We start from the raw sequence: 14,548 nt of genomic DNA on the forward strand, positions 1-14,548 counted from the left end.
AAGTAATTTTACAGCAACAGAATTTTGAAATGGATGCCAGAACACTCTGGCTAAAAGCACACTGCAGAGATAGACAAAAATTACTTTTTGCTATGGGATTATCAGACTCTTGCTACAACCATTCTGAACTGCAAATTTAAAAGACCCAAAAAACTACTAGACTTCCCGGGAGAAAAAACAAAACACCAAAAAATGAAACCAAGGGAAATAAGTGTAATGTGATTAAAACAATAATTGGTTTTGCAAAGTTTTATAAGAGATTACATATTAAAAAGTGCATAAATTAGTAACATCTGAACATTTTAATTCACATTTATATAGTGTCACAAGTGAGCAGGAACTTGGTAAATGGGACCAAAATATATTGCACATAAGGTTGATGATTAAGAGGCAGGTGATCTGACACTGTTTCAGGCAGCACATTCTTAGATATCAGATACATGCAATGGAATATAATAGATAGGGACAAAGGCAGCCTAAGAATTTGGGTTTCATTGTTTTTGTTTAACTGCTATGAAATAAGATAGTGTCAATTGCAAGTTTCTTGGGGTAGGGACAAGCACATTAGTGGTGCTGACTGACAGTGCAGGATAGCTCATTTCAATGAATAATGGAGAATAAGCCTATAGAGAGAACACTTAAGGTAAACTGACCACTACATTGCTGTATTGATAGTCAAGTCCCTTCCACACAATGTATGATAAACATCAATTTTAAACAAGACTGTTATAGAAATAACACCAGTTAAATGAGAATTTCTGACCTCTATTTCTATGAATTAATGTTGGCTGTATGATGGTGCATGAGAAACTATCATGAACATATATTATTATAAACAGAGTTTTACGAAAGTGGTCTTGATAAATTATATTCTCCATAATTAAAAGTAGTTTAAAGTAATTTAAAGAGGTAATTCAAGACATTTCACTCCCATGTCAAATTTGTTGACACTTCAGTCTCAACTACACTGTACAACAACCTTCACAATACAACCTATTATGGTTATAACACAATATCCTGAAATGTGCTACTAACCCTTGTAACATTTTGCAAAGGGTGTAGCAAAGTTCAAGGGGTATTGTTAAACACTGTTCCATCTCATCAATGTTACAAGGATGAATCATATTATAATGTTGTGGGAAGATAATTGTGTTCCCTGACATGTTTTCAAGAGTTTGGCATGGCCTCAAATCAGATTATAAATTACTGGTCTCCTGAAAGCACTTCATCACACTTCTCCCTTCTCCATGCTTCCCAGCTTTAAATGCACACATATTTCCCCATGCTCCCCTATTCCCTCAACTCTACGTCTCAGCAGATGAGGATTGAACGCTGTTCATCACTCCAGCATCCATCATGTCGTTTCAGAGTTCACCGAAGTGGTTATCGGAATACTACCTAGGATGCTTCTGCCAGAGGGCACAACACATTGTGGTCACATCATTCTCCACCCCTTGCAATCTGGGAGCAAGGAACATAGTTCAAGACCAAATCTTGGATCCCAGTAGGATAACCCATTCCTCTACTGCTAAGGCAGGGTGCTGGCTTACATTTGCTTATCTTAAACTAGAATTGTTTAAATAAAGTATGAGAAATGTAGTGTTGATAATGGCTGACTTCACAATTGACACGTGAGACTGCTGTATCTGAGAGTTGTCATCATATTAATGCTTGCATACCCAGCCAATATTAACGCTACAGAACGCTACAGCCCTTTTCACACACATTATATAATTAAATTAAAAAATATTACTACAATATTAAGGTTATTTAGCACACACAGATCAGGCCCTAAAAGTGTTGAGTCTTAACATTAATTCAGTCAATGCATGTGTATTTTTTTTTTTTAAATATTAAGCTGTTGTAACCTTAGTAAGTAGTACAGCATTAATATGTGCATTAGTATATGAAAGGTATGTTGAGTTGAGTTCTGAGATCTCTACCTTTTCCACTGCCTGACATTTGTGTGTTTAAAGCGGTCATCTTAATATTGCATTGAGCATTGTTGCATTTTTTCCTTTGGTTCATGCAGACTTTGAAATTCACAGAATCATAGAATATTGGGGTTGGAAGGGACCTCAGGAGGTCATCTAGTCTAGTGTTTCTCAACCTTTTTGATACCAGGGACCAGCGTCCTATACTGTATCAGGGAGATCTGAGGGACCGGTCGTTGAGAAACACTGATTCTAGTCCAATCCCGTGCTCAAAGCAGAATCAACCCCAACTAAATCATCCCAGCCAGGGCTTTGTCAAGCTGGGCCTTAAAATCTCTAAGGCTGTGGATTCCACCACCTCCCTTGGGAACCCATTCCAGTCCTTCACCACCCTCCTAGTGAAAAAGATTTTCCTAATATCCAACCTAGACCTCCCCCACCGCAACGTGAGAGCATTGCTCCTTGTTCTGCCATCTGCCATCACTGAGAACAGTCTATCTCCATCCTCTCTGAAACTCCCCTTCAGGTAGTCGAAGGCTGCTATCAAATCCCCCCCTCACTCTTCTCTTCTGCAGACTAAATAAACCCAATTCCCTCAGCCTCTCCTCATAAGTCATGTGCCCCAGCCCCCTAATCATATTTGTTGCCCTCCACTGAACTCTCTCCAGTTTGTCCATATCCTTTCTGTAGTCGGGGGCCCAAAACTGGACACTATATTCCAGATGTGGCCTAACTATTGGCCCTCACAGAGGAGAATAATCACTTCCCTCAACCTGCTGGCAATGCTCCTACTAATGCAGCCCAATATGCCATTAGCCTTCTTGGCAATAAAAGCACACTGTTGACTTATATCCAGCTTCTTGTCCACTGTAACTTCCCAGATCATTTTCTGCAGAACTGCTGCTTAGCCAGTTGGTCCCAGTCTGTAGCAGTTCATGGGATTTTTCCATCCTAAGTGCAGGACTCTGCACTTGTACCTGTTGAACCTCATCAGATTTATTTTGGCCCAATCCTCCAATTTGTCTAGGTCACACTGAATCCTATCCCTATCCTGCAGCGTCTCTACCATTCCCCCCCAGCTTAGTGTCATCCGTGAACTTGCTGAGGGTGCAATCCACCCCATTATCCAGATCATTAATGAATAAGTTGAACAAAACCAACCCCAGGACTGACTTGATACCATCTGCCAACTAGACATTGAGCTGTTGATCGCTATCTGTTATATCTCACAGCACAGTGATGAGGAAGAGGAATGCGCACCTCCGCTAGGCTGTCAGTATTTGGCTGTACACAGTTTTATGCAAGGCTAGGGTAACAACCAGAACACTCTGAAGACTCTTTGGCATTGAAAGAAAGAGAAATTAATTTCTTTTAAATATGGCTTAAAACTTGCAAAATGTGGCAAAAATGGTGGAATTGGCAACGTTTTTGCACTCGGGATTTTCTCCAATTCCTGATTTTAAACCAGTTTTAATCCCCTCCCCACCCCTTTATTTTATTTTATTTTATTTTTTTTAAAAGAGGATGTTGCAGTTTTTCCATGATTGCCTCAGCAGTCCCAACTGATACTGAAGTTCGGGCATAAAGTGAATGTAAAGTTCTCCTTTTACTCTTCTGTGGCAGAAAGACTGCTGAAGCGCCACCATAAGTTCTTGGCAGATGCACACTTCTAACTTAATTTCTTCCCCAACTTTGGTCAGGAGGCTATTCCTCCTGGAGGACTCACCACATGATAGACTTGGTGGTTTCTGTTCAGCTATTCAAGTTACTGGTGGGCAAAAAACCCACATTTATTTATTGATTAAGTTGGCTGAGAATGGCAGTAAACAGCTGAAGGAATTTTCCTAAATCCTTCTCCGGGCTGAGATCAAGCATAGTATTAGGAAGCTATGAACATGTGGAAGTGGAAAGGGGAGGTCAGAGATGCAAGGGTTATCATGGAAATCCTATGTAAAACTATAGTATTTGGTACTGTCAATACACAGTTCATGGCAAGAAACTGACAGATGGGGGCTGGGAGAAGGGAAGTTTTTGGTCAAGGATACCTGCATACACCCCATCTCAATGATGCAGCGCCACAGCAACAGACACTAAGTCACTGCCACTGGCTTTCTAATGTATAACTGAAGATCAACTATCACTGATTCACTACATTCTCAGATGAAGTAATCCATGGCACGAACCCACAGACAACAGATACCCTGGGAGAGCAGCTATCACATAATAAAGCCAAGCATCCGTAGGCTTTAACCAGCACAGTTATTTGAGATTAAGTTCACCATACACACACACACAGAGTCTTACCTTGGTCAGTTTTGGTTGCTGGCTTCCAGTTTTCAGCACTAATTACCGGCAGACAAACCTGCCCCTTTTCATCGATGTTAGGGTGATAGATCTTTGTTTTAAATGTAATCTTCGGAGGCTTGAATGGATACTCTGCTGGAAAGTTGATTTCGATTCTGAAGGCTCCCTTATCATATGGAGGATTGTCCTGCAATGAGAAGACAGAATATTAAGGATTTCAGACATCAGAACAGATACACTTTAAGGGACTGTGCGCTATAGAACAGTGTTTCTCAGGCTTGGTCTACACTTACCTCCGCGATTTGGCGGCAGTCGACAGGAGTTATGCAAAGTACTCAAAGAACTTGCATAACTCCCGTCGACTTCTGTGCTTCTCTTCTGCACACCGTCTTCACCGCACTGCGCCACTTGTGGGGTGGATTAATAACGTCGACTTTTGGATCATCTGAGCAGGTCTTCACTGACCACTCAGTTGATCAAGATAAGTCGATCTGACAGCGGCGACTTTGCCGCTGTCAGTTTAGACATAGCTTCAGTGACCAGTCTGTGGACCAGCGCTGGTCCGTGAGCTGTCCCTGACACAGCTTAGGAAGGCAGCAAGCTGGTCCCTAGTATCAAAAAGGTTGAGAAACACTGCTATAGACCTCAGTTTTTTGAACGGTACATGTTTAAGACACACCTACTTTCGGTATAGGCCTTTAAGTCCATTTAATATTCTTTTGCAGAGGGGGGTAATAGTGTTTTGTCAGAACTTGTATTTACCTTGAAAGAAAAAAAACAAACCCTGCATGTGTTACGGCAGCACTAAGTTGACATTTCTACTTGGGGAAACTAGGACTTTGTGACAGTGGTGAAGAAGCCTCTAATCTCAATTTTTTTATTCACAATTTCTTAAAGGTTTTCAAGCCCTTTCTTAGATATCCATTTTCTTCCTCAAGTTTTCTGTTTCTATCTCTAAACCTAGTTATTTCATTCGCATCCCAGTATGGGGGCACAAACAACAGCAATTTGACTTGTCAGGCTTCCCTATGTGTTCTGAGAGAACCTTTTCGCTTTAGCTGACTGCGTAAAATCTGTCAACCATTCATTCTTACTAGAGAGAGATATCCACTCATCTGTCGATGAGAACACGGAATTCGTATGCAGTTTTGGATGCCTCTTATTAGATCACCTTGGGAGAAGTATGGTGAGAGGACTACAAAGTAAGCAAAGTGATTCTTCATACTGAAACTGAACAAGACAATGCTCAGAAACAGACAGCAACTGCTGCTAGATACTGGTCTTACTTTCAGAAATGTTATTCAATTATTTTATGAGAAACCCAGAAGAAAAAAAACCCAAAAAACTATTGATACTTTGAGTTCATCAAAAACTAACATTTTATACTGCAAACGATAATTCCAGCGTGATAAATCTACTCAGGATGCTGGGGAAAGGGAGGTTCAGAACGGCTGGAAGTGAATTTTCAATCATGTACAGTTTAACTCCCCCCACCTATCAGCAAGTCAGTCCACTCCCTTTAATAAAAACCATTTTAGAAGTTAAAAAACGAGCTCTCCAGTATTAGCATCCTTAGGGAAAGAACAACATTCTACAGGAACAGAAAAATGGTATTAAACCTATGGGAAGGGATTCTGTGTTGTCCTCGAAGACAGAACAGAACTCGCAGCCTAAGGGGTGGGGTGGCAAAGGTGGCTTTAAACCACTTTTCATCCACCCAGTCTTCTCAAGTGACCCTTGGCATAATTTAGACAACCTTGGAGGCCTGTTTAACTTACAGCAGCCTGCGCTGGCTGCCCTCTGAGCTGTATGGCTGCCTGGAATCCCTGCAACACTGCACTCTGAGGCTTCACCCTGGCCCAGGGCCTGCAAGTCTTCCACATTTCCTGCAGTGGCTAGATCCAGGTCTTTTAAAGTCACTTTATATGACTATAGCCCTTATTTCCAGCCTCAAGAGGTCAGAGAAGAGGTAAGGATCTGACTCATAAAATTGAATTAAACGACTGCATGCAAAAGGATTGTTCACCACTTACACTTGAACATGAATGAATGTAATGCTCACTTTGAATGTTTATGTCTCCAAAAGGTCATCCATTGTGACCAGTATTTAAAAAAAGGTTTAGTTTATGATACATCAATAATGGTCTTTTACAAGGGCACTTGGAACCTGAGATAGGTGATCTTTTATGTTTTATATGTCAAAATTGAAACAAACATAGCATAGAAATTCAACAACATGCATACATTTGTTTCAATGTATAGAATATGAAGCCATCTTACCCTGCATGTTTTAAAAAAATTAATGTAATGTCAAAAAAATTATAAATCATGACAAACAAGCAATATATGAAAAAATCTGACAAATCTGTAGGGGAAAAACCCAAGATAACAAGATGTCTGACTTGTTTCATAACTGAGTAACTGCTTATTTCTTTAACAATGTTCTAGGGTCAAATACAGCAGGCTGAGCTACTTTTAGAACTGTATCTTCCACAACAACTTTAACTGAGCATTATACAAAATATCACTCAATAAGCCTGCCTACCGCATACGGCAGATAAATTCTCAATTGTATATTAAGCATCACATCTACAAAAGCTGTGAGGAGAGGTTGGCCAGAAGAGAGATTACAAATGTAGTACTGGACAATCAATAACTAGCCAAAGCTAGCTGAAAGAGTGATAATTTGTTGTTAAAAATGCTGACAAGGATTTAAAGAAATATGTATACCTGGTACTTCAATCAAATTTAACATAAAAAAGCTTTCATTGGTACCCAGATGATGTCTGCTGATTAAAAAAAATAATTGACTCACAGTGAGATAGCTGAATTTCAAACAATTCTAGACCAGTTAAGCAAAGAAAGGAGAGGACTATTATTTGTATTGATTGGGTCCTCCTTTAAATAGTGACCGAAGATGCTTTTTATATATGTACAAAAACTTTAGATCCTTAATCCTTCAAATATGTAAATTCAGTGACAAAACGTTATTTTAAAATAATTTTCTCTGAATCATGCCAAAATGTGATCTCAAAGCTGTTTATCCTGCAAAAGCACATAACAAAAACGTAAAGCAGTCTTTGGGATGCAGCTCCCTGCAATGCTGTTTCTGGTGTCTATGATGTCATGAACCTTTGCAGAGGAAAGTATTCTAAATTCAAGTCATAATGAACAGAAACCTTCGTTTTTTTAAAAAAACCTCATTTTTTAAAGCTACATATTTTCTGTTAATTTGTTTAGGATCAAACATTTTGGGATTTCTTTTTTTAAATTTTATTTGTTTTTAAGGAATAGATCACCATAAAATGTTTTTTTTCTTTAAAAGAAAAGCACACTCTGCGCTTCAGACTGGTTAGGAAGAATGCCAAAGCAGTAAAATGGTGTACAAGAACCATAAACAGTGTTTTATTAAAGATATATTTGTTACTTAATATAAATCTCTTTCCCTAAAGGTCAAATCCTGCTCACTTTATTCACAAAAAAGGCACCAAAGACTCAAAGGATTACTTGTATGAGCAAGGGGAGCCAGATTTAACTGTAAATCAGTTGTTCCACAATGTTTCAAAACCAAAGAATCAGCAAGAATCTTGATGTAGCATGCACGATCCATGTTCAGGATTGGCTTTCAATTAACAAAGCCAGAAGCACTGCAGAGCTGATGTTGAAAGTCTTTAAGATCACATGCAGATTATTTCTCCCCTCAGCTTCCTAGGGCAGCCAACAAAAATGCAGGATTGATGTTCAAGTAGCCCACCCCTCCTTTCCACAAACTCAGACGCAGCTGTTCATTCAGGAAAACGAGCATGGAACTTGGCAGTGGAAAATGCCCTAAATAAAGAAGGTGAAAATCCATATGCCTTCAATCAGATAATCTAATACACTGGATTGCTCCCTCTTTCCAATAAATCCCTCTCTATTTGACTAGTATAGTATATTTACTTTTAGGGCTTGTCTAAACGGTGGGGTAATGCAGTCTCTGGGGGTGTGATTTCTAAAGCACCCTAACATATTGTGCATTAATTCACCCCTGTAGATCCTGCTGGTGCGCACTAAAGGTTCCTAAGTGTGCTTGCACATAATATAAACAGCCTGCTGGTAAAGCACCCCAGCATGTTCTTCACAGACCAATTAAGGCACAGCACCTTAGTGCGGTTTAGAAATCACACCCCCATACAGTGCATTACTCCCATCATGTAGGTATCTAAATCTTTGCATAGGTGCACAAATAAGTGGCCTATTTTTCTAGAGGTGCTGAGATTTTTAAAACCTTGCACTGAAAGCCTAATTTAAAACACCCAATCCTGAAAATCCAGGCCAAATTCTTTTGCATCAAGCATTTGAAAGTAGCAAAACCAGATTTTTTTTAAAAAAGGCTATCAAATATAGTTAATTGTGCATATTTTCCCACAAATATTCCATATATTTCCATCCTCCTTTTCTCCATTATCTTCAGTCAACAGTTTTAAATTGTGTGGGTAGTTTGCTGTGGCATCATAGCTGACCTTATTACGGACTCCTCCAGTTATTTTTGTACTGCCTGCACCAGTTTAGGCCCATCTACTCTGGCAAAAAAAGTGTACTATATTTACACCAAATTAGCAGGAATCATTTTAAAAATGGATTCAACAACATGATCCAAGTGCCAGCATACACAAAGTCTTACAGCTTTTGTATTTGCTTAGTCTAGCTGTTTCAAAACATAAGACTCCTTACATGTTACTGCCTGACCTGTGAATTATGGGCTACCACCACATAAACAGATACCTGGAATATAGCGTGCCTCCATCTCTCTCTCTAAGTTGACAATGAGTGATTGTTAAGCAACTTAAATGCTGACGTCACCCTACAGTACTGTTGGTTTTATAGTCTACACAGCTTTTTTAAAATCTCATTTAAAATGCATTATGCCTTTGATAGCAAGTAAAGTTCTTTGGTAAAATTTTCAAAAATGCCTAAGTGACTTAGAAGCCTGAGTTTCACAGAAAAGTCAATGGGACTTCCAGTGATTTTGAAAACATTACTCCTTATACATACTGAACTCTAACCCTTCCACCCTGACTAAATTTTATGAAAAATCCTGGTTGCTAAATTTGTACACAGAAATCTTAATACCTCTGCATTTAAAGCCTCTTCTAGTTTAAAAGATGTTGAAACAATGTTAAATAGGAATGCCGTGACAGGTTAATTTTTTTTTAAATTGCAGGATAACTTATTTGTTATAAATGTGAAATCTTTTTCAGAGAAAATTCTGGTATCAATACTATGATTATAACACTGGGACTATAAAACCATGCTATTGGGGACTATGACATTTCAGTTAAACATGCTTTGTTTACAAACTAACCTGATACAAGTTATTTTCGCATTTTAAGATTAAAAGTGTCTGTACACTAAAAAAGCAGGGCAACAACATAACAATATGACTAAGGCCCCAATCCTGCTCACATGGAGCCAGTTGCAAGATCAGGCCTAAAGCTTTCAAGCATCTACCTAGGTACTAATATGACACCCATCACAACAGTATCAGAGCCTCTCCCAAGTAGCTATGGATTTATCCTCACAACACCTATGTGAGATGGTGATAAAAATCTTACCCGCTTAAAAAAAAAAAATACACCTCTTCTCCCCCCAAACTGTCTAAGGAGATAGGACAAGTAACTTGGCCATGGTCTTACAGGAAGTCTGTGGTAGAGCTGAAAACTGAATCCAGATCTCCCAAATCCCACTTTAGCATCTTAATCTCAAATCTATCCTTATTCCCTAGAGGCTTTTCAAAATTCCATAATGCATCACGTACAAACCTAGGTTATATTTCTGGCTGCCAGAATTCAATTTTTATTTTTTCTAATTTTTATTGTTGAAAATAAAAATAGATAAAAAGTAAGTTTCCCCCATATTTTTAACTATTCTGATTTTTACTGTTGTGGGTGGTAGGGCTGGGGTTAGGGCAGAGCTGCAGGGGAATCCCTGTGCGGCTGAGGGGCCCAAGATACCAGGTGCAAGGGAGAATGCGGTCGTTCTGGCCCAATGGAGGAGATCTCCTTCAGTCCATGCCAGGGGGTAAGGACAAGCCTCTGGTCACAAGGGAGGCCACACCACTGCTGAACTGTTGTTGCTTGTGGATGGCTCCCATGATCCAGGCTGAAGAGTGAACAAGTGCAGCCGTGACAGTGAAGCTGCAGAGGGCTCCCTGCACTGTCGCAAGGCTGGTGACACTGGATCCCTGCAGGCACAAGATGTGGGGAAGGCAGTGGTCCTGGCGGAGCAGAGCAGAGACCCCCAGCCAGGACTTCAAGGACGATGATGAATCCCTGGCTGTGGGGGAGTTCACCCCACTTCTAAATAGCTTCTGTCCAGCGATGGAGCCACTCAGCAGTGGGGTGCCTCCTCCACAGCATGGGGACAATGACTCCTCCTCGCAGTCCTGGCCAGAGGTTTCTGCTCTGATGGGCCAGAATAATCACAAGTTTCCATGCACCTAATGCCTGCAGGGAATCAGGTGTCATTGGCACTGCAGCTGTGTAGGGAGCCCTCTGTAACTCCACTGTCACAAGACAGAGGGAGTGGGGCTGTGACAATGAAGCTGCAGTGGGCTCCCCGCATGGCCACAGCGCTGGGGATACCCAATCCCTGCAGGTACAAGATGCAGAAAAGACTGCAGTCCTGGCAGGGCAAGGCAGAAACCCTTGGCACTCCCAGCTGCTGAGTGAGAAAGCAGGTCCTTGAGAGTGGGGCTGCAGAGGGCTCCCTGAACTGTTGCAAGAGCCATTCAGCAGTGGGTTGGCCTCCCCTCGGCTACAGGCTCATCCTCCTCTCACTTGCAGTCCCAGTCAGGAGGCTCTGCTCTGCCCCCACTGTGAGGATCAGGTATCACTCACACAGAGCATCTGCAGCTGGGCTCACTCACTCAGTCCCCTGACAGAAGGGCTGCAGAGGGCACCCTGAATGGCCAGAGGACCAGTGACACTTGATTGCTGCAGGCAGGGTGACTGTTACTGATTGATATTTTTTGTTGTCAATTTCAGTGTGTCATCTGAAATTGACATTTACCAACAGTTAGAGAATAAAACTGAATCCTGCTAAGCCTAGTTATTTTATGGCCAGTAAACAGGCATATTGTCAGTGCAACCATTTGCTGGATCTTATTTTCTTCTTCAAACATAACAAAAGTAACCATACTATGAAAGTAATGTTTAATAACAGCAAATCACCCATTTGTCAGGTTGCAACAATTATGTAATGGCCAACTACAATATTAATAGACTGTGGATTTGTGAGGGATATTTTCCCCCAACACAAGTCACCACCAGCTACAAATGGTCTGCGGATAGCTTTAAAGAACAATGTAAGTGTTCTATACTCACAGGAACAATAAGGCCTTGCCAAGTCAATAAATTAGCTTCATCAACCTGGATATTACGGAAGTTTTTCATTCCACATTTGCGGATTTCTTCAAGTTCCTGAAAAGCAAGCACAGCATAAGTGTACATTAATAACAGTAATATGCAGCATGTTCATTTATTTTTCAAGAAACTTAGAGGTGAACATGGGTTCCTTTGTTTTATATTTAATGAGTTTGTGGTTTCAGAAGTGGCAAAACCCATAATTAATAAATCAAATAGAATTCCTGCACCTATAAAGAATCAAGATTATCTAAGGCCAGGAATCAAAATATTTATTTGTTAAAATAAGGGATATGCTACAAAGCTACAACAGAAGCATAGTTAATAATACCGCATCATAGCTATACGTTTTATTTATACTTTTGTTACACTCATTTGCATGTCAGATATTCATTTGTTTAAGCAGCTTGTTCTCATACAAAGAATTTGTGGATTTAGACTACTGTGTCAACTTCTGAGCTTCAAATAGAAGCAATGGATGTGTTGGGACTTGTTTACATGAGAAAGTTACACTGGTTTAATTAAAAGTATAATTTTAAACCAATCTAATTGAACTGGTACAAATCTCTGTGTGGACACTTGTTCCAGTTTAGCTTAAATCTGAAACCAAAATATGTCTCTACACAGAGGTTTGTACCAGTCTAATTAGATTGGTTTAAAAACCAAGCCAGTGCACCTCCATCATGTAGACAAAGCCCTAAGTTAAGGCTGAAAACAAAATATAATGTTAACAATACTTACTACCTTCAGGATCTGCGATATGGTTAACTAACTGCATGAGCTAAGAAACTATATTTTCACTTTCTTCAGAAATTATTGATGAGGGAATGAAGGGCCTTATAAGCCAAAACGTTAATTAGTTTTCAGTGAAAAACAAGCCAATTACACACAAGTGTACACATTTTAAGAGAGTTTAGGTCAACGAAAAGCAAACACTAAGTTTATTTCCTGTATTAATAAATACATCAGTAGTTTACAAAGGGCACTCCCAGTGAAACAAAAAAACTATTTTTATTCTTTCAAAACTAGAGCATTACTATGTCATCATGATTAAAGGTAAGTTCAACAAGAAGACCAAAGTCCAAACTCACATATAACACACACACTAGAAAACAAACCTTTAAGTTCCTTCCTACCCTGCCTCCGTCCTTTGTCTCTCTGTCTTTAAGACAGTGTCTTACCTATCTCCTCCACCTTGCTTAGCCCAACTCCACCACCACATAAGCACAGAACAACAATCTTATCCAGCCTGTCTTTTTCTTTGCACATGTGACTGAGAAACAGAAACTGAAAGCCCAGAACTTTCAAGAAGCAAGAGCTGGTAGTTAGGCTGGACAGACTAGAGCCATTAATTCATTTTTATGAGACTGTTTAGGTTTAGCATGTTTGTGATGAGATTTAATTGTAACTTATTTTTTAAATGAGAGAAATTTAGTATTTTGATTATTTAAAAAAAAATCCAATTTTTAAAAATCTGGGGTTTTTTTTAAATCAGATTTTTATCCACCCTGCTTTATACTCAAAAGTGAATGTCTGAAAGTAGCACTGAGGTTCTATACTTACTGCAAATCAGTAACTTCCATAATAAACTTATTCAGTTTAGAAGAGGCTTTTTGCTTACTGTCTACCCTGAAAATTCAACCTGGAAGCTGCAAATCAAGGTGTGTTCTTTCCAACTGGTGCATCGCCAGGAATAAAGATTTTGTAACTGGAATTTAGTTACTTTTGTTGGTGATGCACAATTCATAATAAAATACTAGCACAGCAAAGGCAAAACAGCTAACGAATAAAAACACACTTGTGTCAAAGAAGTAAGAAAACATGATTCTGAATGTTCAAAGCCAGCAGGCTGGTAAAAGGTAGAACCATGTTCAGAGTCAGAAAAATGACTATTTCATCTTAAAATCATTGACTCTGAAAGGACAAAAATGACTTTTGGAAGTGAGAGAATGAGACCAAACATGCATTTTTTTTCTAAAAGAAACCTTACGTTAGAAATGTAGTAAATAGCTGAATTCCTATTCTCTCCCTCCCACCTTTAATTTTGTTGTTTTAAGTAATGTAAATTACTATGAGAGAGTACACAAATGGCTGGAACATGGAAGTGGGAACACACAGTCCTAATTCTATTTCCAGTTCTGCCACTGACTCTGCTGCATCAGTTTTCCCTTTTATAACATGGAGATATTTACTTATTTCATAGCGATGTGTTGGGACTTCATGTTTGTAAAGTGTTTTGATACGTTCAGATAAAAAACATAGTACAGTATATAAAATGGAGAATATACTGTTCGATATGCGATGTTTAATCTTCATGTACAGCACTGAAGGAACGTGATCACATAAAGCATTTTATATTTTTCCTTATGTATGTTACATGACTGAAAATAGAAAGTGTACTTTTCACCATTTATGCTGCTTGAAAGCATAAATTAAAAATTAAAAAGCAAGCAAAAGTAAAAGAAATGCCATCAACTTGAAATCTAGTCAATTAAGAAAAAAAGCAAGTACTACACTTGCACTTGAGTTTCTCTGACAGTGTCTTATTTTATAAACAGGTTTTAAAAAAATGCCTCTGTTGCCACACAAACAAGGAAAAACAACTTTGTTCCCAATCTTGCAAACTCTTATGCATATGAAACATCCCAGGATTGGGGCCAGCCTTAATGATTTTCTACACAGGAGAAAAGAGGGAAACTGACTAAACATAAAAGGGTTTATACCCAGAGACCCCCATTGACTCCAGTAGGCTTTGTATCAGGCACAAAGTGCAGTTAAATGCACAAAGTAAGCAAACTGAATAGAGAAAAGATATTCTGTAATCTGTTATTTATAAACAAGTAAACAATTTCTAAACATAAGTGTTTTTATGTTCAATATGTATGTCCCTTAGAACGGAGCAGTTAT

The 14,548-nt window shown here is 39.2% G+C and overlaps 1 protein-coding gene across 2 annotated transcripts in view; it reads right to left on the reverse strand.

The window, feature by feature from the left end:
* Window positions 1-14,548, reverse strand: part of UBE2L3 (ubiquitin conjugating enzyme E2 L3) — an 84,650-nt gene that overhangs the window by 3,763 nt on the left and 66,339 nt on the right. For both annotated transcript variants that reach the window (XM_067539900.1, XM_067539899.1), the window contains 2 exons: window positions 11,603-11,698; window positions 4,239-4,425 (listed from right to left, as the gene is read on the reverse strand). In XM_067539900.1, coding sequence (XP_067396001.1) covers window positions 4,239-4,425; window positions 11,603-11,698 — 283 coding nt within the window. The remainder of the gene's footprint in view (window positions 1-4,238; window positions 4,426-11,602; window positions 11,699-14,548) is intronic.

The sequence above is a fragment of the Emydura macquarii genome, unplaced genomic scaffold, assembly GCF_026122565.2.
Source record: "Emydura macquarii macquarii isolate MOO-44397 ecotype Brisbane River unplaced genomic scaffold, CSIRO-AGI_Emac_v2 contig_554, whole genome shotgun sequence".
Taxonomy (NCBI): Eukaryota; Metazoa; Chordata; order Testudines; family Chelidae; genus Emydura; species Emydura macquarii.